Raw genomic sequence first — 23,867 nt, forward strand, 5'->3', positions numbered from 1 at the left:
CACAATACCTGGAAGAGACCAAAGTGAAGGGAGCTAGGAGACACTTCACATCCATAGAGATAAAGAGCCTCCTTGTTTAGGATATTCAAACTATTTTTTACACGTTTTTATTTAAGGAGACAGTTTGAACGTCTCGGTCTTTTGGGAAATGGGGCTCTGATCTGCTGCAGAGGTGAGTGGGTGGAGGTTATGGGGAGGTCTGTGTGTGTGTGTGTGTGTGTGTGTGTGTGTGTGTGTGTGTGTGTGTGTGTGTGCGTGTGTGTGTGTGTGTTGACAGTGTTGGCAGACAGTGTTGAGCTGCAGACTGTGGACTCACAGTAAACACTGGCAGTTAGTCATTAACACGGCAGAATCAGAGCGGACCATCATCTCCGTCCGCAGCTTCGGTTCTTCACACGTAAGTACAGAAACACTCCTGATCTCCGGAATCCACTCGTACTTTTGGATGTAGGTTTCGTGATGTTGTTGCCGTTTTAGGACGTGTTCTCAGCTTCACTCCCTGCCCCAGTTGTTCAGGTGGTGGGGTTAAAGGTCACAGGGGTTCAAACGAGGATCGTCTCTGGCTGAGTGTGTTTGGAGGCCTCTGTGTTTTCAGCTGAAAATGATCAATACTATAGAAATGTCTCCCTGAAGCTGCTGAGAGATTATTTCAAATATGTAATTAGAACTGATTTCATGATGATGATGTGATTTTGTCTTTCCGTCTTGTACGCAGCGCTTCCGCAGTTCATCTTTTACACCTGATTTAATCAGGTAAACATCTTTGCTTGGATGTGATTAGGAATTATAATTGTTTGTATCAGTGTTCCAGTTTGAGGGAAGACAATGGGTAAATATAAACACTGAGATGACGTGACTAGCTCATGTTTGATTAGCTGCAGGTCATGTCCCGACTCCTCCTCTGTGGGGCCATCATCGTCGCTCTGTGGTCGGCGTCGGTGCTCAGTATGACAGGTGAGTGTTCAACAATGTAGAATTAAAGTGAGATGAACCTGTGATCGTCTCTACAGTCAGCAGTGAATCTAAATGAATTGTAGTTTTCTGTTTCTGAAGACTTTAACTGAAACTTAAAGGGTAATTCTGTTTTTCTAAACCTGGGTTCTATTTTCACATGACTTTTGGTCTAAACTGTGGAAGCCCTAAGCAGACATGCATCCATGCATTTTATTTACTCTGTTTTCCCCTGATGACGAGTTATTTCTGTTTTCTCGAGGTCTCGACTTATTTATCTCGTTATCTCTTTAACAGTCACATGTGTCACTCACTTGAAATTTTTAGCCATGAAAATGTAAACAAAGGCAGCGTGCAGTGAATCACTTCATCTGACACCTACCCCCCCCCCCGCCAGCAGTTACAGGCATTAAAATACCGATATAGAAATAATCAATCTTGTCGCTGATGGTCTGGTTTGCTTTTGTAAGTCATATAAAGGCATCAGTTGTAGCCTGTTTAGTAACCAGTGAAAAACTTGTCACATGGGCTTTAACATGAAGCGATTAGCTCCAGTGAGGTGCATCATTTGTTCTCTGTTGGCTCAGTGTTCTCGGACCCTCCGGAGGCTCACATGCTGCTCCGCTCTCGTCGGGCGAACTCCTTCCTGGAGGAGCTGAAACCGGCTTCAAAGGAGCGAGAATGCATCGAGGAAATATGTGACTTTGAAGAAGCCAGAGAGATTTTCCAAACCAGGGAAGCCACAGTAAGAATGTTTCCTGTGCTTGTGTTTCACCTGTTTGGTGGGCAGCAGTGAAACAGGCTGTAATGGCTGCAACATAATTAAAGGTCGTCCACTAAAAGTTGTTGTTGTTTCCACTGACAGTCTCAGATTGTTATTCTAATTGTGTGACAACATCACAGGACAGGAGCTGCTGCTCTACTGCTGCTTCAGTTTGTTTCTGTTATAACGTCACTTTGGTGTTTTTAATCTTAAATTAAGATCTACAACATTTGTGTAACAAATTATTACACAAATAAAACTAACCAATTGAGACAGCAGTAGACCAGCAACTCCCATGTTCTGTAAGTTTAAATTAGTGTTTTTATCAATGGAGTCTGGTGTGTGTGCAGAGAGCGACGTAACGTCTGTGTGTGGTTAAAACAATCATCTTCCTCTGTAACAAAAAGGTCTATCTCTGTAGGGATCCTTTCTGTCATGTGGTCACACACTTAGAATAACAATCTGAGTCCGTGACACTTTTGTTGGATCGAACTCAACCAATCTCTGATTCTGCCTCGCCTTTCAGAGTCTCATCACTGACTTTTTGTGTGTTTACAGCTGGAGTTCTGGACGGTATACTCAGGTATGAAACTCTGAACCTGTATCATTAAATCTGAAGTCAGTCTCTACTCAACAGAAAGACTTGAATCTACTTCTTGTTGACTTCACCTTTTTCAGATGGGAACCAGTGTAACTCCAACATGTGTGTTCACGGAGCCTGTGTGGATCTGTTCCAAGCCTACGCCTGCCGCTGTAATCCCGGATACGAGGGCAAATACTGCGACCAACGTGAGTCAAAACATTTAATGTTCAGATGATTTTTTAGACCTTTTGTTATAATCCACTTTCCTCTCAATACAACACAAACGACAGTCAAGGGTCATTTTACCCAAACATGAAGGTAAACTCTCGCTCCCTCTTCTAGTTTAAATCTTGAATCTAAAGAAAATAAACACATTTTATGTTCTGAAAAAAACAAACTTCCAGTGAAGATGCAATTAAGCTAACTAACCTGCAGTTACCACTTCTGACCACAGGTGCCGCCAAAAAGAAGGAAAGTAAGGTAAAGGTAAAAATGCTGCTTTAAACCATAGACAGTATAAACAGATGGCCGACATGACAGCTCCCTAAAGTGAAGCCAAACCCTCTCTATCGCCCCCTGTTGACTGGCTGCGGTAACGCTCATAAAGCCCGCCTCCTCCATGTTAACAGATGGGACATGAGTCAAACTATAAAATCAAAATACACATCAAATACATTTTTCTGTCATTATAGTTAGTTCTTATCATGCTGATTTATGTTTTTTTTGACATTTTTCTGACAAGTTTACTTTTAATTAGTTATTTGATGCTATAAAAAGGGGGTGTGGCCTCATGATTGACAGCTCTGTTGACAAATGGGGCTCCTTCAGCGTTCTGTTCCCGAGCAGCAGAGTAGACGAGGAACGGCGAGAGGAGACGTAACTAACACTAACACTACAGTCATTGAGCTTTCCATCAGCGTGAATATCTGCTTCAGACCGACACAAGAAGCTGTTCTGCTGCAGGCTGAGCCCACCTGAGGGCTCCAACACGCCAAGGACACAAGGTAAAGGTGTGTGTCGGGTAGAGGAAGGGGCGGGATGTCAATACTGCGGCTCCACCAGCAGATCTCTACTGCACACACTCTGAAGTGAGAAAGATGGCAGCGCCCGCTCAGGGGGGATTTTAGCTTAATTTTTGTACGAGAGCAGGAGGAGATGCGTCGGCCATCTTTATATACAGTCACTGGTTTAAGCAGATTCCTCAAATGTTTTACTGCTTACTTCCTTTTTGGGCGTAAATGTCAGTGAGACAGAATGATTTGCCATTTATTACATTTCATCCCTGTTTCTGTTGTCTTTCATGTTTCTTCTGAATCTCCTAAAGAAACATGAAAACCTAAAAAGGACACAATTATTTCAACACTTGCCACACGGCATAGACCTGAGATTTCCAATGTTAAAACAAAATATAAACTATAATAACATCCTTTATGTCTATAACACTTTTCAAAATGTAAGTTTACAATGTGCTTCAGAGACACAACATAGAATAAAACTTTTATTTAAAAAGTTAAAAGAGAAGACACAGGTTTCTCTTCTGGTTCATAACAGACAGAACAAGAGAAAAATCCTCTGAAATCCTGATTCACTCTCCTTTCTTTCAAGCAAGCACCAGTCAATCTGCTGCTCATAATTAATAATAATCAATTCACGGTTTCTACTAAAATTGCTCTTTTTTCCCGACCGACTGATTATCAAAATATGTGCTGATTAACTTTCAGACTGATTTGACGTATTGATTCCTCTCCGGCTCCTGTTAACATGTAATGACACAGAGCTAACTTCAGTGTGGTCTGTTGTGGTTCAGCTCAAACAGCCACTAACTGCTCTGTGGATAACGGCGGCTGTGACCACGAGTGTTCGGAGAGCGTGGACGGCCTGTTGAGGAGCTGCAGCTGCGTGAGCGGATACCAACTGCATGACAACTCCAGGAGATGTGAGCCGAAAGGTGAGAATAACAAGACTTGAAGATTCTTTAACAGCTCTGTAGTTCAAATGAACACCTGTTTTAAGAATGGGACCTATTTGGATATATCTAAAGAAAGAACATATACAGAAAGATTGGAATGTCTCCAGTAGATGTGTTCATCATGCAGCAGTGAAACAGGCTGTAATGGCTGCAACATAATCCTTGATGGGTCAAAGGTCGTCCACTAAAAGTTCTTGTTGTTTCCACTGACAGGCTCAGATTGTTATTCTAAGTGTGTGACAACATGACAGAAAGGATCCCTACAGAGATAGACCTTTTTGTTACAGAGGAAGATGATTGTTTTAACCACACACAGACGTTACATCGCTCTCTGCACACACACCAGACTCCATTCATAAAAACACTGATTTTAGCTCACAGGACACAGGAGCTGCTGGTGTACCTCTGCCTGGATCAGTTAGTTATTTTGTTTTATTATGTGACTTTGTGTCTTAATAAGTGAGTTGAGATCAAAGACTAACTTTGTGTAACACACAGTTACACAAAAAATACTGAACAATTGATGCAGAGGAAGACCAGCAGCTCCTGTGTTCTGCAAGGTAAAATTATTGTTTTTCTAAATGGAGTCTGGTGTGTTTGAAGAGAGCAATGTAACGTCTGTTTCTAGTTAACAAAAGGTATTCTCTCTCTCTCTCTCTCTCTCTGTCTTGTGTTGTGTTTCCCCGCAGGTCTCTCGTCCTGCGGTCAGCTGCTGATCAGCAGGTCGTCGTACTCCAAACCGATGGACGGCCTGCTGCCCTGGATGGTGGGAGGAGAGGTGGGAAAGAAGGGGGAGAGTCCCTGGCAGGTAAATCCAGTCACCTGCAACATGTAGCCTTTCTCATTAACATCTGGAGCCCATGAGGATGAAATGGTCAGAGGAGGGCACCGGGATGTGGCAGTCACGGCGGGGCATTTGATTAAGTAGATGTTTTCTTACAGATCATTGAGGCACATCAGCAAAGGAAACAAGATCCTGTCGCATTCTGACACCTTGTGTGACCATCCACTGAGAACAATAAGTGCAGGTGTTTTCATTTGATATTCTGTGCGTCTCTTAATAATAACAGTGCAGAAGCAAGAAAAAGAGAACAGATCAGTATCACGTTAAACAGGAAAAGTTTATTGTTAAATGAAGATATGAAAGGGGGATATTACAAAGCACGGGGCTTTACAGAAGGCAGAGTCAGTTGTGTCTCTTTACTGAGCATGTGCAACACTCAACAAAGATGACAATGAAGTATGATGTCTTACTCATAGCTGCTTTTCAGGTTACTTTTTTTAAAATTACGTCTTGTGGATGCAGTCTGATGAGTAAGCCTTTATCCTCTGAGATTTCTCATAGGCTAAATAAATCTGATACATTCTTATAGAAATTCTGTGTCCAACTACCAGTGCAGCACTCCATATGGCATATACACTGCATTTATTGTGTTCTATCCTTTCATTTTATTTCACTTAATGTTCACATTTCTCATCAGTATCATTATTAACACAATGTGTGTGTGCATGTTGGTGTTTCATCTACGGTTCTGATCGTGTGGTGACAGAGAGATCCATGAATATGAGCTACAACCGGACTGTTGTAGAAAAGACACAAATATCTCACACATATGTTAATGTGTAACGTTTCATGTGACACCAATATAAGTTAACATGTTATAACATGTTTTCAGGATATAATGACATTAATCGTACATTGTTTTGCAGTTATAGCTTCTTGTATAACATGGTGACAATAAATATCTTAACTGTAAACTTCCAGCAGTTTGCTTCCGTACCCGTAAACATCCTTCTATATATTTGAATTTGAAAGTGAGCACGTAACACTTCTGGTTATTTCACACGAGAGATTTAGTTTATTTAGTCCGAGCTCGTCTCAACAGTTTGAACTTAAGTTTGTTGAGTTTTTGTGCACAAATACGCTGTTAACCTCGGTTTGTAAAGAAAATAGGAATGAATGATGTCGTACGACACAGAGAAAAGGTAAACATTTAAAGAAAATAGATTACATACATTTTCTGTGTGCAGGTGCTGCTACTGAACGCCAGAGGGCGTTTTCACTGCGGAGGCGTCCTGATTGATGAGAGCTGGGTCCTGACCGCCGCTCACTGCCTCGACAGCAGCCTGAGATTCAGTGTACGGCTCGGTGAGTCAACAACACTTAAAAAACTCAAATCAGCTCAGCCGGTGTCCTTTGATAAATCGTTTATTCACTCTGACTATTGAATCGCAGCTTAACGGGTCAATGACAAGTAAACTAACAGATAAGAAACAGGAAACAGTTGGTAAATTTGTGATGCGTCTCTTCAGGTGACTACGAGCGTCTCAGAGTCGAAGGCACCGAGGTGACTCTGAGGGTCCTAAAGACCTTCAGACACCCGAACTACGACAGCAGGACGGTGGACAACGACATCGCCCTGATGCGCCTTGAGACACCAGCCCCTCTCTCCCAGTACATCGTCCCCGTCTGTCTGCCGGGACACGACATGGCAGAGCGCGTGCTCCACCTCAACGGCACCCTCACGGTAGTGACGGGATGGGGCAAAGACGACCTGGACAGCGCCCATTACAGCTCAGCACTCAACGTCATCAAAGTCCCACTGGTGGACCACGACATCTGCGCCCACCAGATGTCCCTCAACATCTCCAACAATGTGCTCTGTGCCGGGATCCTAGGACAGAAAACAGACGCCTGCGAGGGTGACAGTGGCGGACCAATGGTCACTCTGTACCGTGACACCTGGTTCCTGATCGGCCTCGTGTCCTGGGGCGAGGGCTGTGGCCAGGAGGACAAGCTGGGCATCTACACCAAAGTCTCCAACTATAACGAGTGGATCCACAGAGTGCGAGATGAATGGGACAAAGCTCATCACCCCCAGGAACCCCCGAGTGTCTGAGCCACAACAGTGGACCCACAGTCGGATCCGCAGTACTTTAGAGATGTAGCACTTTATAAATAAACTGATGCTGTGTCAAGACACCTCAGTTTCCTTTTTCTCCATCACTGTCACAACTTTTAGCCAAGTTAGCCATGTGGCTAAAAACAATGAAAACTTCTGAGCAAAGCTGAGTGAAGAAAGACAAGTGTCAACACTGAATTGTCAAAAGCTGCAGTTCCTCTGGTGTCCACTTGAGGCTGTCTCCAGCAGTGAGTCAGTCCCCATAGAGCCCCATGTTAAACTTTACAGCAGAAATAAACATGTTTACAGCCTGGTACAAAAAACAGTTTGGGTCTCTATAGCTCATTTCTCTCTTCAGGACAACTGTACGGGGAGAATCTTTATACAACTCACCTGTTTACATTATATTAAGGCTTAAAGTGATGCATCATTAGGGGCGTGGCCTCTTTGAGCTGCTAGGTGTCCCCTCAGCTAATTCAGTCACTGAACGTAACCTCTGGGCCGTGTTTGTGCTGCTGGAGCCTTTTGGAGATTTGTTCATGTAAATATCAGACAGATAATCTGTGTTGGACTAACAGACCGTCCAACACGTCTGACACTGTTTTTACACTCAGTCACATTATAATATTATTATATTTATATGTTAGCACTAATTAGCAACTATCTGTGTCTGTGCTCACAATACCTGGAAGAGACCAAAGTGAAGGGAGCTAGGAGACACTTCACATCCATAGAGATAAAGAGCCTCCTTGTTTAGGATATTCAAACTATTTTTTACACGTTTTTATTTAAGGAGACAGTTTGAACGTCTTGGTCTTTTGGGAAATGGGGCTCTGATCTGCTGCAGACGTGAGTGGGTGGAGGTTAAAGGGAGGTCTGTGTGTGTGTGTGTGTGTGTGTGCGTGTGTGTGTGTGTGTGTGTGTGTTGACAGTGTTGGCAGACAGTGTTGAGCTGCAGACTGTGGACTCACAGTAAACACTGGCAGTTAGTCATTAACACGGCAGAATCAGAGCGGACCATCATCTCCGTCCGCAGCTTCGGTTCTTCACACGTAAGTACAGAAACACTCCTGATCTCCGGAATCCACTCGTACTTTTGGATGTAGGTTTCGTGATGTTGTTGCCGTTTTAGGACGTGTTCTCAGCTTCACTCCCTGCCCCAGTTGTTCAGGTGGTGGGGTTAAAGGTCACAGGGGTTCAAACGAGGATCGTCTCTGGCTGAGTGTGTTTGGAGGCCTCTGTGTTTTCAGCTGAAAATGATCAATACTATAGAAATGTCTCCCTGAAGCTGCTGAGAGATTATTTCAAATATGTAATTAGAACTGATTTCATGATGATGATGTGATTTTGTCTTTCCGTCTTGTACGCAGCGCTTCCGCAGTTCATCTTTTACACCTGATTTAATCAGGTAAACATCTTTGCTTGGATGTGATTAGGAATTATAATTGTTTGTATCAGTGTTCCAGTTTGAGGGAAGACAATGGGTAAATATAAACACTGAGATGACGTGACTAGCTCATGTTTGATTAGCTGCAGGTCATGTCCCGACTCCTCCTCTGTGGGGCCATCATCGTCGCTCTGTGGTCGGCGTCGGTGCTCAGTATGACAGGTGAGTGTTCAACAATGTAGAATTAAAGTGAGATGAACCTGTGATCGTCTCTACAGTCAGCAGTGAATCTAAATGAATTGTAGTTTTCTGTTTCTGAAGACTTTAACTGAAACTTAAAGGGTAATTCTGTTTTTCTAAACCTGGGTTCTATTTTCACATGACTTTTGGTCTAAACTGTGGAAGCCCTAAGCAGACATGCATCCATGCATTTTATTTACTCTGTTTTCCCCTGATGACGAGTTATTTCTGTTTTCTCGAGGTCTCGACTTATTTATCTCGTTATCTCTTTAACAGTCACATGTGTCACTCACTTGAAAGTTTTAGCCATGAAAATGTAAACAAAGGCAGCGTGCAGTGAATCACTTCATCTGACACCTACCCCCCCCCCCCCCCCCCAGCAGTTACAGGCATTAAAATACCGATATAGAAATAATCAATCTTGTCGCTGATGGTCTGGTTTGCTTTTGTAAGTCATATAAAGGCATCAGTTGTAGCCTGTTTAGTAACCAGTGAAAAACTTGTCACAGGGGCTTTAACATGAAGCGATTAGCTCCAGTGAAGTGCATCATTTGTTCTCTGTTGGCTCAGTGTTCTCGGACCCTCCGGAGGCTCACATGCTGCTCCGCTCTCGTCGGGCGAACTCCTTCCTGGAGGAGCTGAAACCGGCTTCAAAGGAGCGAGAATGCATCGAGGAAATATGTGACTTTGAAGAAGCCAGAGAGATTTTCCAAACCAGGGAAGCCACAGTAAGAATGTTTCCTGTGCTTGTGTTTCACCTGTTTGGTGGGCAGCAGTGAAACAGGCTGTAATGGCTGCAACATAATTAAAGGTCGTCCACTAAAAGTTGTTGTTGTTTCCACTGACAGGCTCAGATTGTTATTCTAATTGTGTGACAACATCACAGGACAGGAGCTGCTGCTCTACTGCTGCTTCAGTTTGTTTCTGTTATAACGTCACTTTGGTGTTTTTAATCTTAAATTAAGATCTACAACATTTGTGTAACAAATTATTACACAAATAAAACTAACCAATTGAGACAGCAGTAGACCAGCAACTCCCATGTTCTGTAAGTTTAAATTAGTGTTTTTATGAATGGAGTCTGGTGTGTTTGCAGAGAGCGACGTAATGTCTGTGTGTGGTTAAAACAATCATCTTCCTCTGTAACAAAAAGGTCTATCTCTGTAGGGATCCTTTCTGTCATGTGGTCACACACTTAGAATAACAATCTGAGTCCGTGACACTTTTGTTGGATCGAACTCAACCAATCTCTGATTCTGCCTCGCCTTTCAGAGTCTCATCACTGACTTTTTGTGTGTTTACAGCTGGAGTTCTGGACGGTATACTCAGGTATGAAACTCTGAACCTGTATCATTAAATCTGAAGTCAGTCTCTACTCAACAGAAAGACTTGAATCTACTTCTTGTTGACTTCACCTTTTTCAGATGGGAACCAGTGTAACTCCAACATGTGTGTTCACGGAGCCTGTGTGGATCTGTTCCAAGCCTACGCCTGCCGCTGTAATCCCGGATACGAGGGCAAATACTGCGACCAACGTGAGTCAAAACATTTAATGTTCAGATGATTTTTTAGACCTTTTGTTATAATCCACTTTCCTCTCAATACAACACAAACGACACAGTCAAGGGTCATTTTACCCAAACATGAAGGTAAACTCTCGCTCCCTCTTCTGGTTTAAATCTTGAATCTAAAGAAAATAAACACATTTTATGTTCTGAAAAAAACAAACTTCCAGTGAAGATGCAATTAAGCTAACTAACCTGCAGTTACCACTTCTGACCACAGGTGCCGCCAAAAAGAAGGAAAGTAAGGTAAAGGTAAAAATGCTGCTTTAAACCATAGACAGTATAAACAGATGGCCGACATGACAGCTCCCTAAAGTGAAGCCAAACCCTCTCTATCGCCCCCTGTTGACTGGCTGTGGTATAGCTCATAAAGCCCGCCTCCTCCATGTTAACAGATGGGACATGAGTCAAACTATAAAATCAAAATACACGTCAAATACATTTTTCTCAAACATGGTTTCTGTCATTATAGTTAGTTCTTATCATGCTGATTTATGTCCAAGTGTTCATTTTTCTGACAAGTTTACTTTTAATTAGTTATTTGATGCTATAAAAAGGGGGTGTGGCCTCATGATTGACAGCTCTGTTGACAAATGGGGTTCCTTCAGCGTTCTGTTCCCGAGAAGCAGAGTAGAGGAGGAACGGCGAGAGGAGACGTAACTAACACTAACACTACAGTCATTGAGCTTTCCATCAGCGTGAATATCTGCTTCAGACCGACACAAGAAGCTGTTCTGCTGCAGGCTGAGCCCACCTGAGGGCTCCAACACGCCAAGGACACAAGGTAAAGGTGTGTGTTGGGTAGAGGAAGGGGCGGGATGTCAGTACTGCGGCTCCACCAGCAGATCTCTACTGCACACACTCTGAAGTGAGAAAGATGGCAACGCCCGCTCAGGGGGGATTTTAGCTTAATTTTTGTACGAGAGCAGGAGGAGATGCGTCGGCCATCTTTATATACAGTCACTGGTTTAAGCAGATTCCTCAAATGTTTTACTGCTTACTTCCTTTTTGGGCGTAAATGTCAGTGAGACAGAATGATTTGCCATTTATTACATTTCATCCCTGTTTCTGTTGTCTTTCATGTTTCTTCTGAATCTCCTAAAGAAACATGAAAACCTAAAAAGGACACAATTATTTCAACACTTGCCACACGGCATAGACCTGAGATTTCCAATGTTAAAACAAAATATAAACTATAATAACATCCTTTATGTCTATAACACTTTTCAAAATGTAAGTTTACAATGTGCTTCAGAGACACAACATAGAATAAAACTTTTATTTAAAAAGTTAAAAGAGAGGACACAGGTTTCTCTTCTGGTTCATAACAGACAGAACAAGAGAAAAATCCTCTGAAATCCTGATTCACTCTCCTTTCTTTCAAGCAAGCACCAGTCAATCTGCTGCTCATAATTAATAATAATCAATTCACGGTTTCTACTAAAATTGCTCTTTTTTCCCGACCGACTGATTATCAAAATATGTGCTGATTAACTTTCAGACTGATTTGACGTATTGATTCCTCTCCAGCTCCTGTTAACATGTAATGACACAGAGCTAACTTCAGTGTGGTCTGTTGTGGTTCAGCTCAAACAGCCACTAACTGCTCTGTGGATAACGGCGGCTGTGACCACGAGTGTTCGGAGAGCGTGGACGGCCTGTTGAGGAGCTGCAGCTGCGTGAGCGGATACCAACTGCATGACAACTCCAGGAGATGTGAGCCGAAAGGTGAGAATAACAAGACTTGAAGATTCTTAACAGCTCTGTAGTTCAAATGAACACCTGTTTTAAGAATGGGACCTATTTGGATATATCTAAAGAAAGAACATATACAGAAAGATTGGAATGTCTCCAGTAGATGTGTTCATCATGCAGCAGTGAAACAGGCTGTAATGGCTGCAACATAATCCTTGATGGGTCAAAGGTCGTCCACTAAAAGTTCTTGTTGTTTCCACTGACAGGCTCAGATTGTTATTCTAAGTGTGTGACAACATGACAGAAAGGATCCCTACAGAGATAGACCTTTTTGTTACAGAGGAAGATGATTGTTTTAACCACACACAGACGTTACATCGCTCTCTGCAGACACACCAGACTCCATTCATAAAAACACTGATTTTAGCTCACAGGACACAGGAGCTGCTGGTGTACCTCTGCCTGGATCAGTTAGTTATTTTGTTTTATTATGTGACTTTGTGTCTTAATAAGTGAGTTGAGATCAAAGACTAACTTTGTGTAACACACAGTTACACAAAAAATACTGAACAATTGATGCAGAGGAAGACCAGCAGCTCCTGTGTTGTGCCAGGTAAAATTATTGTTTTTCTAAATGGAGTCTGGTGTGTTTGAAGAGAGCAATGTAACGTCTGTTTCTAGTTAACAAAAGTTATTCTCTCTCTCTCTCTCTCTCTCTCTGTCTTGTGTTGTGTTTCCCCGCAGGTCTCTCGTCCTGCGGTCAGCTGCTGATCAGCAGGTCGTCGTACTCCAAACCGATGGACGGCCTGCTGCCCTGGATGGTGGGAGGAGAGGTGGGAAAGAAGGGGGAGAGTCCCTGGCAGGTAAATCCAGTCACCTGCAACATGTAGCCTTTCTCATTAACATCTGGAGCCCATGAGGATGAAATGGTCAGAGGAGGGCACCGGGATGTGGCAGTCACGGCGGGGCATTTGATTAAGTAGATGTTTTCTTACAGATCATTGAGGCACATCAGCAAAGGAAACAAGATCCTGTCGCATTCTGACACCTTGTGTGACCATCCACAGAGAACAATAAGTGCAGGTGTTTTCATTTGATATTCTGTGCGTCTCTTAATAATAACAGTGCAGAAGCAAGAAAAAGAGAACAGATCAGTATCACGTTAAACAGGAAAAGTTTATTGTTAAATGAAGATATGAAAGGGGGATATTACAAAGCACGGGGCTTTACAGAAGGCAGAGTCAGTTGTGTCTCTTTACTGAGCATGTGCAACACTCAACAAAGATGACAATGAAGTATGATGTCTTACTCATAGCTGCTTTTCAGGTTACTTTTTTTAAAATTACGTCTTGTGGATGCAGTCTGATGAGTAAGCCTTTATCCTCTGTGATTTCTCATAGGCTAAATAAATCTGATACATTCTTATAGAAATTCTGTGTCCAACTACCAGTGCAGCACTCCATATGGCATATACACTGCATTTATTGAGTTCTATCCTTTCATTTTATTTCACTTAATGTTCACATTTCTCATCAGTATCATTATTAACACAATGTGTGTGTGCATGTTGGTGTTTCATCTACGGTTCTGATCGTGTGGTGACAGAGAGATCCATGAATATGAGCTACAACCGGACTGTTGTAGAAAAGACACAAATATCTCACACGTATGTTAACGTGTAACGTTTCATGTGACACCAATATAAGTTAACATGTTATAACATGTTTTCAGGATATAATGACATTAATCGTACATTGTTTTGCAGTTATAGCTTCTTGTATAACATGGTGACAATAAATATCTTAACTGTAAACTTCCAGCAGTTTGCTTCCGTACCCGTAAACATCCTTCTATATATTTGAATTTGAAAGTGAGCACGTAACACGAGAGATTTAGTTTATTTAGTCCGAGCTCGTCTCAACAGTTTGAACTTAAGTTTGTTGAGTTTTTGTGCACAAATACGCTGTTAACCTCGGTTTGTAAAGAAAATAGGAATGAATGATGTCGTACGACACAGAGAAAAGGTAAACATTTAAAGAAAATAGATTACATACATTTTCTGTGTGCAGGTGCTGCTACTGAACGCCAGAGGGCGTTTTCACTGCGGAGGCGTCCTGATTGATGAGAGCTGGGTCCTGACCGCCGCTCACTGCCTCGACAGCAGCCTGAGATTCAGTGTACGGCTCGGTGAGTCAACAACACTTAAAAAACTCAAATCAGCTCAGCCGGTGTCCTTTGATAAATCGTTTATTCACTCTGACTATTGAATCGCAGCTTAACGGGTCAATGACAAGTAAACTAACAGATAAGAAACAGGAAACAGTTGGTAAATTTGTGATGCGTCTCTTCAGGTGACTACGAGCGTCTCAGAGTCGAAGGCACCGAGGTGACTCTGAGGGTCCTAAAGACCTTCAGACACCCGAACTACGACAGCAGGACGGTGGACAACGACATCGCCCTGATGCGCCTTGAGACACCAGCCCCTCTCTCCCAGTACATCGTCCCCGTCTGTCTGCCGGGACACGACATGGCAGAGCGCGTGCTCCACCTCAACGGCACCCTCACGGTAGTGACGGGATGGGGCAAAGACGACCTGGACAGCGCCCATTACAGCTCAGCACTCAACGTCATCAAAGTCCCACTGGTGGACCACGACATCTGCGCCCACCAGATGTCCCTCAACATCTCCAACAATGTGCTCTGTGCCGGGATCCTAGGACAGAAAACAGACGCCTGCGAGGGTGACAGTGGCGGACCAATGGTCACTCTGTACCGTGACACCTGGTTCCTGATCGGCCTCGTGTCCTGGGGCGAGGGCTGTGGCCAGGAGGACAAGCTGGGCATCTACACCAAAGTCTCCAACTATAACGAGTGGATCCACAGAGTGCGAGATGAATGGGACAAAGCTCATCACCCCCAGGAACCCCCGAGTGTCTGAGCCACAACAGTGGACCCACAGTCGGATCCGCAGTACTTTAGAGATGTAGCACTTTATAAATAAACTGATGCTGTGTCAAGACACCTCAGTTTCCTTTTTCTCCATCACTGTCACAACTTTTAACCAAGTTAGCCATGTGGCTAAAAACAATGAAAACTTCTGAGCAAAGCTGAGTGAAGAAAGACAAGTGTCAACACTGAATTGTCAAAAGCTGCAGTTCCTCTGGTGTCCACTTGAGGCTGTCTCCAGCAGTGAGTCAGTCCCCATAGAGCCCCATGTTAAACTTTACAGCAGAAATAAACATGTTTACAGCCTGGTACAAAAAACAGTTTGGGTCTCTATAGCTCATTTCTCTCTTCATGACAACTGTACGGGGAGAATCTTTATACAACTCACCTGTTTACATTAAATTAAGGCTTAAAGTGATGCATCATTAGAGGCGTGGCCTCTTTGAGTGACAGGTGGGAGCTGCTAGCTGTCTGCTAGGTATCCCCTCAGCTAACTCAGTCACTGAACGTAACCTCTGGGCCGTGTTTGTGCTGTTGGAGCCTTTTGGAGATTTGTTCATGTAAATATCAGACAGATAATCTGTGTGTGCGCTTTATTGGACTAACAGACTGTCCAACACGTCTCACACACTGTTTTTACTCTAAGTCACAATGTACTGTTATTTTATTTATATGTTAGCACTGATTAGCAGCTATCTGTGTCTGTGCTCACCATACCTGGCTTGCTAGCTCATTCAGAGTTTGTCATACATTGATTTATATGTGGGACCGTGCATGAGAGTCAGGATTGTTGGTTTTTCGACGCAGCCAAAAAATTACTTGTACGGTCATTGGGATTTAGCCAACTGTGAAAACATAACAGACTGCAAACCTGCGAAAGGTAAGGGAAGAAATCTTGTTTGACTACAGCACTAATCACTCACTGTGCTACATCAATGCATAAACGTGATTTAACACATATTTTTAACACATCAGAACAAACAAAGCTGAATCCTGATCGATGAACAAATTACTTTATTAGTTTTTAAGAATTAAAACAGACGTTAGCATGGTAGCGGAGCATCACATTCAGGCCTCATGTGTTAATGTGCTGCAGACCTGTGTTTGCTGGGAGAGACGCTGAGCTGCACATCGTTCTACACAGCAGGTACGTTTCATCTTCATTGACACACTTATACTGAGGTCTGTTTATAATGACATCTAGTTTAAATTATTGCTTTTAATACGGTTCTATGTGTTAGCACCATAAAATGAAGAGGACACACCTGAGAGTCACACACACACACACTCCTGAAATGCAGTGTGTTCTTGTATCAACATCCAGTCGGAAAGTCCAGCGGAAAGATAAATATTATCTGTTCCAAACTTCCGCTGAATCACAGTTATTCACAGTATTAAAGGAAAACTCTGATTGTAACAATCAGCAGTTTTAGCATGAAGCTACCGCCGTGTCACATAAATCCACGTTAAAATTCCCACCCATCATTTTCTCAATTTATAACATACTGTTGTTATTCATCCATTGAAAGTGGCCATATCTTGGTGGTTTATTTAGGCCTACTGTTTATCCTTTACTTTAACCTAGTCTTTCATTGCATTGAGCTAGCTTATTGTACTTTGTGTTTATTTAATAATGTATTTAACAAATACAAGGAATTGACTACTTCAACTTTTTGTCCATTATTTTAGGCTAGCTATTTTAACTACATATGTATTACTTAATGCTAATCATTGTAACTGTTTATCCATTACCTTAAGCTAGCTATGCAACTAGCTATGCAACTAGCTATTGTAGCTTACTATACCTATTTTTATCCATTACATTTGGACAAACAAAAGGAAAAGACTATTATAGTCCTTTTAGAAAGCTATTTCAACTAAATGTAAAATGCTTTAAGCTAATCATTTCAAGTGTTTATCCTTTGCGTTAAGCTAGCCTTTTAAACCCTTTCTCCCCATTTTAGCTTACTTTACCTTGTATTTATCTACATTTGGACAAGCAGAAGGAGCAGACTTTCAACTTTTTGTCTATAACTTTAAGCTTGTCATTTCAACAGTTTATCCATTAGCTTATCATTTCAACTCTGCATTTGTTACAATAAGCTAGCTATTTCAACCTTTCATTCTTTACTTCTAGCTTACTATACCTATGTTTGTCCATCTTTAAGCTAGCTAACTCTACTGTTCATCCATGTTAGCTTATCATTCCAAGTTTATTAATTACATTAAGCAAGCTAATTAAACCCTTTCCCCTTACTTTTAGCTTATACCTTGTGTTTATCTAAATCTTTTGGAGAAACTCTCAAATTCACTTTCAACTGTTTATTGATTAGTCCTTCCAACTGTGAATCCAATACTTCTAGCTAATAATTGTAACTGTTTATCCATTAGCTTATCATTTCAACTGTTCAGTTACTTTAATCTAGCTATTGCAACTCTTTATCCTTTTCTTCTAGCTTACTATAGCTATGTTTATTCATTACATCCTGGACAAACACACGGAAGAGACTAGTTTATCTTTTTATCCATTACTTTTAGCTAATCAATTCAACTATAAATGCATTACTTTAAGCTAATCATTTTAACTGTTTATCCATTACATTAAGCTAGCTATTTCATTCCTTCCTCATTTCCTTTTAGCTTACTATACCTTGTGTTTTTTTTAATACCGTATTTGACAAAAACAAAGAATGGACTACTTCAACTTTTAATCCATTATTTTAAGCTAGCTACTTTAACTACATGCGTTTCTTTAAACCAATCATTGCAGCAGTTCAACCATTACATTAGGCTAGCTATTTTTATCCAAGTTAACCATTTAAATTGTTTATCCATTACTTTTAGCTAGCTAACCGTTTTGACTGTTTATCAATTACTTTAAGCTAATAATTTAAACTACTTATGCATTACTTTAAGCTAATAATTTCAACTGTTTATCCATTACTTCTAGCTTATCATTTCTTTGTTCATCGAGTTCTTTTAGCTAGCTATTTCAGATGTTCACCAATAACTTTTAGATAATCATTTCAAGTGCTGTACCTTTAATTTGAGCTAGCTATTTCAACCCTTTCTCCTTTACTTGAGGCAAACTATTCTGTTTATCCATTACTTGTGTTTGCCATTTCAACTGTTTATACATTACTTTTAGCTAACTGTTACTTTAAGCTAATCATATCCACCATTTACCACCATTATTTTGAAACCTTTTTTTAAAAATAACTTAAGCTTCTCTACAATCTTACTGCCCCCTCTTCTTCAAAAGTACCCCCTACTGTACAAACCCCCTGCTTTAGAATAATGTTCATTTCTGCTTTTAACCTGAACTATTGGTTTTATGATTATGTACAGTTTAAGACATTTAATGGCTTGTTAGTGTATATACAGCATGTTGAATTAAACACTTACTTTTAAACTAGACACTTAAACATTTACTTGAACTCATTATGTTGGATACATATTGTATGTTAAACTTTGTGCTGCGACTCATTTCAGAGCTGAATATTTGTTGCACCCACACAGCCGTGTTCACTTATTCTGGACGATCGAAGCAAAATAGTTCTTCAAAATAGTCGCCGATTATTTTAATAGTTGACAACTAATGGATTTATTGGTGCCGCATTAAAAGGTAGCAGAACAAAAAACATATAAATGCAGTGCAAATCGCTGCATTATTTATGCACTGATTCTGATCTGTTTTCTTAATAAAAAACTGAAATATCGTGATAATTAATGTTCTAATATTGCATAAAGAAATGACTAGAAACTACAAACTCTGAGGTCAACAATGAACACGAAACCTGCAAGAACTGTTTTGGTTCTTTTACAGAGTCTTTCCCCGAATCCTCTTTAGTCTGAACTTGTTTTCAAACAGTTACTTAAAGAATATAAAAGATTTGATTCTGAGGGAGATTAATGTGTTCAACATACAGCATTAGTTAATATAGAAATGCTTCCATCTTGAGGTAGAAGGTGAAACTGCAACTGTTGTTTTAACCAAGATGTGAATCAGTGTGTTACTTTAACTTAAAAAGGTTAATAGTGCAGAAAACATCAAGTATATTTTGTGACTTGTTTATCACAATGTTTAAGAGATTCAGGCTGACAGGCGGCAGAAAATAACTCCTGGCCGGTTTTTACATATTTTACCTTTTTAAACTAGATACATCCTGTACATATTTGGGGTCTTAATGATAACAGGTAAGAAAGATTTTGAAATCACTTCTGTAGATTCCTCCTCCGTCTACAAAAACTGCGGATTTCTTTCCACTGACAGGCTCAGATTGTTCTTCTAAGTGTGTGACAACATGACAGAAAGGATCCCTACAGAGATAGACCTTTTTGTTTAACCACAAACAGCTTTTACAAGGCCCTCTTCAAAGCCACCAAACCCCATGGTCAAAAACAGAAATTTTACCTTGCAGAAAATGGGAGTTGCTGGTCTGCAGCTGCCTTGAATGGTTAGTTAGTTTGTGTTATTTCTATTACACTAATAATGCATTGGGTCTTACCTTACCCTTTAAAACACAAAAGTCACTCAAAAACACAAACAAACTTTCCAAATGAGGTAAAGGTGGACCAGCAACTCGCACATTCTGTGAGGTAAAATTTTTGTCAATGGAGTCTGGTGTCTTTGAAGAGAGCGGTGTAACCGTTTCTAGTGTACGTGTTTTACTGAACATTTACTGTCATGGCACCTGAACTGTAGCATCATCTTTAACTCACTCTAAGATGACTTTATTATATTATCTGATTCATCTGTTTATAAAATATGTTTATTTTTATTTAAGCACTTAATTTATAATAAACTTATAATAATACTACAAAAAGTACTGTACAAATAACATGATCACTATCGTGTTGTTATAGTGTAACTTGTATCCAGCACATATAAGAGGACACATTGCCTCTACGCTCAGTTTTTATGTTATATTTCATTTAATTCTTTTATTCAGCCGAACAACTGTCTCTTGTTTTTTAAGGTTTGTGTGAAGAAGCTGCTTAAACACTGAAACATTTTATATTTCATTAGTTATTTTACTTTTAAAATCTTCACGTGTGCTTTTAAAGACATCCAGTATTTTATTCTGTTTTCTATTGCTTGTTTTTTTTGGTTTTCAAAGCTGTTTGTGTTTTTTTGCCTGCAGCATCTGAAGCACTTAATTTACCTCTGTGTTTAAAGTGTGATAATAAATGAAGCTGCCTTGCTTTAAGCCCTGACTTAAATATTCTTAATTATTTATCACAGGCAGAGTTCATAACAGAGTGAGAGGAAGTCGTCCACCTGATCCCCACACCAACACTTGTACCGAGGTTTCAGGTTAAAGACGATCAGACTGTGTCTGTCTGCCTGCCTGTCTGTCTGTCTGCCTGTCTGTCTGTCTGTCTGCCTGTCTGTCTGCCTGTCAGTCGTTCCCTCCTCGCCTCTTCTGCAGCTCCTGTTCGTATCTCTGCAGCTGCGACATGAAGCCAGGGTTCGGATCGATCACGTGACGAGCCGTCTTCACCTTCTGAGGAGAGAAACAGCAGCGAGTGTCGAATTAATTTAGATTGTTTGATTGATTGAATGGATGTTATAACTCTCTGTGAAAGATCACAAATACTAATAAAATACATTACATACATTTATGATACATTTTGAGGACAAAAGGAGTCTCGGTCTTTAAGCTCTGTCCTCTGAAGTGAGAAAAACAGAGATGTATCTCTGAAGGAAAGGATGTGAGTTACTGAAGTGTCACAAAAGCTTACAGTCTGTTGCGCAATAAGGGCGGTGGTTTGAGCATAAGCCCCGCCTCTGACCGGGCAGATGGCCAATCAGAGTTCAGGATTATGGGGCGGCTGATCAGATATAAGGCCACCCCCTGGACACGAACCTGTGCGTTTCAGCAACTCCATTAATTTGTCCTCTAACTTCCTGTCTGCACAGGAAGTGTTTTTAAAATCTGATTCAAGATTCAGATAAGATCAAGAAGTTTTATAATCTAACTGTGGAGGACTGACGGCGCTTCTGCAGTCCAGTCTGATAATCCGATGAATCTGATAATCTGATAGTTTTGAACGGCTGGGCTCAGGTGGGTCCATCCCACTCACCTGTAGCGCGTCTGTCAGCGACAGTTTGCGGTGTTTCATCAGGTATGCGATGCAGATGGTGGCTGAGCGGCTGCGTCCGTTCTTGCAGTACACGACGCTGCGTCCTCCACGGTTCCCCTCTTTCTGGATGGCGTCGGCGCAGCGGTCGAAGTGGGCGTACAGGTCCTCGTTGGGGTCGTCGTAGACGGGGATCTGCAGCTTCTTGACTCCGGCGGACGGAAACGGCTGCTGCTTGGACACGTTGATGCAGAGCGTCACCGCCTCCTGCTGGATGAGCTCATCGCTGCAGGCGGAGCGGGCGTTGCTGATGAACAGACACTTGGTGACTTTACACAGCTGCAGCATCCTGGAGAGCTGACCCTCATAGGCTTCCTTACTCGGGCACTGATGTTCACTAGTAACTGACGCCTGCTGAGAGACAGAAAAAAACAAGAATTTCAGGATTTAATTAAAATATTAATCAAACAAAAAAGATATTTAACTGACAGAGAAAATGCTTGTTTAATGCAGTTTTTTTCAGAGGTTTTTACGTGTATTTTATTTTCCAGCTCCTCTGAATTAACACACAAACAGACAATGAGATCAATGAGACAGTGAGAAATAAGCACAGACCGACACCAAGCATGACAAACAACCTACAGAGGCAGCGGTCAGTGAACGCCTCACTTTAACACAAGGGCAGAGTGACTCACGCGCAGGTGATCCTCCTGCTCCTCTCTCTGTCTCACTCTCTCTCTCTCTTTCAGAGTTAAGTGTTTCCTGTGTCTTCCGTCAGACCCCTGAGGAGTTCAGGTCGATCCGGTATCTTCGGGTCTCCTTGTGACCCTGCTGGTGTGTTTCTGATCCACACGCTGCCGCTCTATTTACAGCCTGCCCGCTGACAGCTGCTCTGCTCGGAGTCCTAATGCCCGCCACATTCATGACAATATACAAACAGTGGTGTGAGAAGTGTGCTGACTTCGGTAAAGGTACTTATGCTTTAAAATACTTCACTACAAGTAAAAGTCCTGCATTAATCATGACATGAAGCTTCTGCTTTTTAACTCCGTTTAATGTCCGAACTGCCTCGTGGCCGTATCGTCACGTCTTCCTTTACTTCCTGTTTACCCTTCACATGTGACCCATCTGACCCAATACAAGTCAATTAGTATGACTTCAACTTAAAAAGTAAGAGGATTTTCTCAACCAAGAAAGGAACACTTCATCCTTCAGTTGATCAAAGATATAAGTGCTGTAAAAACTCATATATTTGCCGCTGAGACGTCGAGAAGCATGACGTTACAGACTCAGTTATAGTACGAATACTTCAGTGCTCGAGTAAAACGTTCTGATATTAGCAGAGGAGTATTTTAACACTGTTGTTGAACTGTAAGAAGATAAAAGCAGCTCTGAGGCTACCTTAGACTTACAGCGCCCTCCAGTGGAGAACAGCTCATACACACATTAAAGTTCAGAAGCGATCTGATCAGATGACAGCTCTCTGATTGGATCAAATCTTGAGAACAGGTTGTTCAAAAGAAGAAAAGGATTCTGACCTGGGATCAGATCAGCCTCGCAGCTGCTTTAAACTAAATATTAAATGTTGATGCTGTTTGAAGGATTATTTTCTGATTTTGTTACAGCCCTAATGTCGACTTTATCTACAATGTCCCTGTACAGATACAGTCTGTAAAACAGCCACAGTCTAAACTACACTGTAAACATGTTGTGTTTGAATCCTCCTCTGCTGGGATCAGGATCATCCTGATGTGTGGATCAAAGTTTCACGATCCTTTGAACACAAACAGGTTTGATCAGATAAAACTGGATCACCTGATCCCAGTTCAGAATCGTTCTGTCATCTGATCCGATAGCTCCAGCTGGGCCCTGCTGGAAGTCATTCAACAGTTTTTCTTCATTAAAGTCAGAAATTTGTAGAAATTCCTGCTGTGATTTTACAGTTTCACTTTCGTCTGTAGATCACATGACTAAAACACTCGTACATTCACAGTGCTCAGAAGAAGGACGACACTGACATGGATGGTTCTCACATGAACAAACAGAGAAATCGCTCAGTGACGACAAAATACGAAAACAAGTGAAGGAAGTGATTTTATTGTTGGGGTTGAAAATTCATCACACATGCAAACAGCGATGTCAAAGCCGTGTATCATCGAGAGTTTATTAGCAAACCAGAGAGAAGTTAACAAAAACCAACTGAAGGAACTGAACAATCTGTTTCTGTACAGGTCCAAATATACTACAATATATACTATTATACAACTGGGTTACAATTCATTAGTACAGCAGTCACAAAGAAAACTTCAAGTCTGTTACAGCAGAGTCGTCTTCCTTCTGATTCGTCCGAGACGCCGACCGCTTTCCCCCGACTGATGATGCAGCTAATACGAGCATGCTACGCTAACATTCCCTCTTCTCTCAAAGTGCTGAGTTTTACACGTGTTCACCTCAACGACAAATGAAACCTCAGAGAGCCGCAAAAAGAAAACGTCAGATTCACCTTTTTTTTTTTACCAGAAAACAAAAGAAGGTAAAAGGAAGATTTTTAAGGTGAAAAATCAGTAAAAATAAATGCAGTTTGAGGTAAAAGCAACACAGTTTAAAGTAAAAGAAGAAGAAAGTGTAAAACTGATTGTTTTACGTAAAAAAGCTGATTTTAAGGCCCGACGACGAGTTCCTGCGACAGCACCATCATTCACAAACAAGTTGGCAACAAAAGCGCAAACGGACTTTTTAAAGGAATAGTTTAAATTTGTGAATGACACCACGTGTCTCTGC

The 23,867-nt window shown here is 41.4% G+C and overlaps 3 protein-coding genes across 3 annotated transcripts; 2 read left to right on the plus strand and 1 right to left on the minus strand.

Annotated features, from left to right (window-relative positions):
• The first annotated feature begins 884 nt into the window (after window positions 1-884).
• Window positions 885-7,166, plus strand: LOC138611618 (vitamin K-dependent protein C-like). The gene is made up of 8 exons (XM_069684795.1): window positions 885-954; window positions 1,539-1,696; window positions 2,273-2,297; window positions 2,393-2,503; window positions 4,105-4,245; window positions 4,956-5,074; window positions 6,298-6,415; window positions 6,580-7,166. Exons 1-8 carry the CDS (start codon window positions 885-887, stop codon window positions 7,164-7,166), a joined length of 1,329 nt encoding a protein of 442 aa, XP_069540896.1.
• Window positions 7,167-8,708: 1,542 nt separating this feature from the next.
• LOC138611619 (vitamin K-dependent protein C-like) lies at window positions 8,709-14,994 on the plus strand. The gene is made up of 8 exons (XM_069684796.1): window positions 8,709-8,778; window positions 9,367-9,524; window positions 10,101-10,125; window positions 10,221-10,331; window positions 11,949-12,089; window positions 12,801-12,919; window positions 14,126-14,243; window positions 14,408-14,994. Exons 1-8 carry the CDS (start codon window positions 8,709-8,711, stop codon window positions 14,992-14,994), a joined length of 1,329 nt encoding a protein of 442 aa, XP_069540897.1.
• A 5,410-nt stretch (window positions 14,995-20,404) lies between these two features.
• Window positions 20,405-21,434, minus strand: dusp28 (dual specificity phosphatase 28). Its single transcript, XM_069685559.1, has 2 exons — window positions 21,090-21,434; window positions 20,405-20,509 (listed from the first exon to the last, which is right to left on the minus strand). The coding sequence occupies exons 1-2, from the start codon at window positions 21,432-21,434 to the stop codon at window positions 20,405-20,407; spliced, it is 450 nt and encodes a 149-aa protein (XP_069541660.1).
• Window positions 21,435-23,867: the final 2,433 nt, after the last annotated feature.

This window comes from Semicossyphus pulcher, unplaced genomic scaffold (assembly GCF_022749685.1).
Source record: "Semicossyphus pulcher isolate SPU_LCO1_2020_fin unplaced genomic scaffold, fSemPul1.0.p SCAF_7, whole genome shotgun sequence".
Lineage (NCBI taxonomy): Eukaryota > Metazoa > Chordata > Actinopteri > Labriformes > Labridae > Semicossyphus > Semicossyphus pulcher.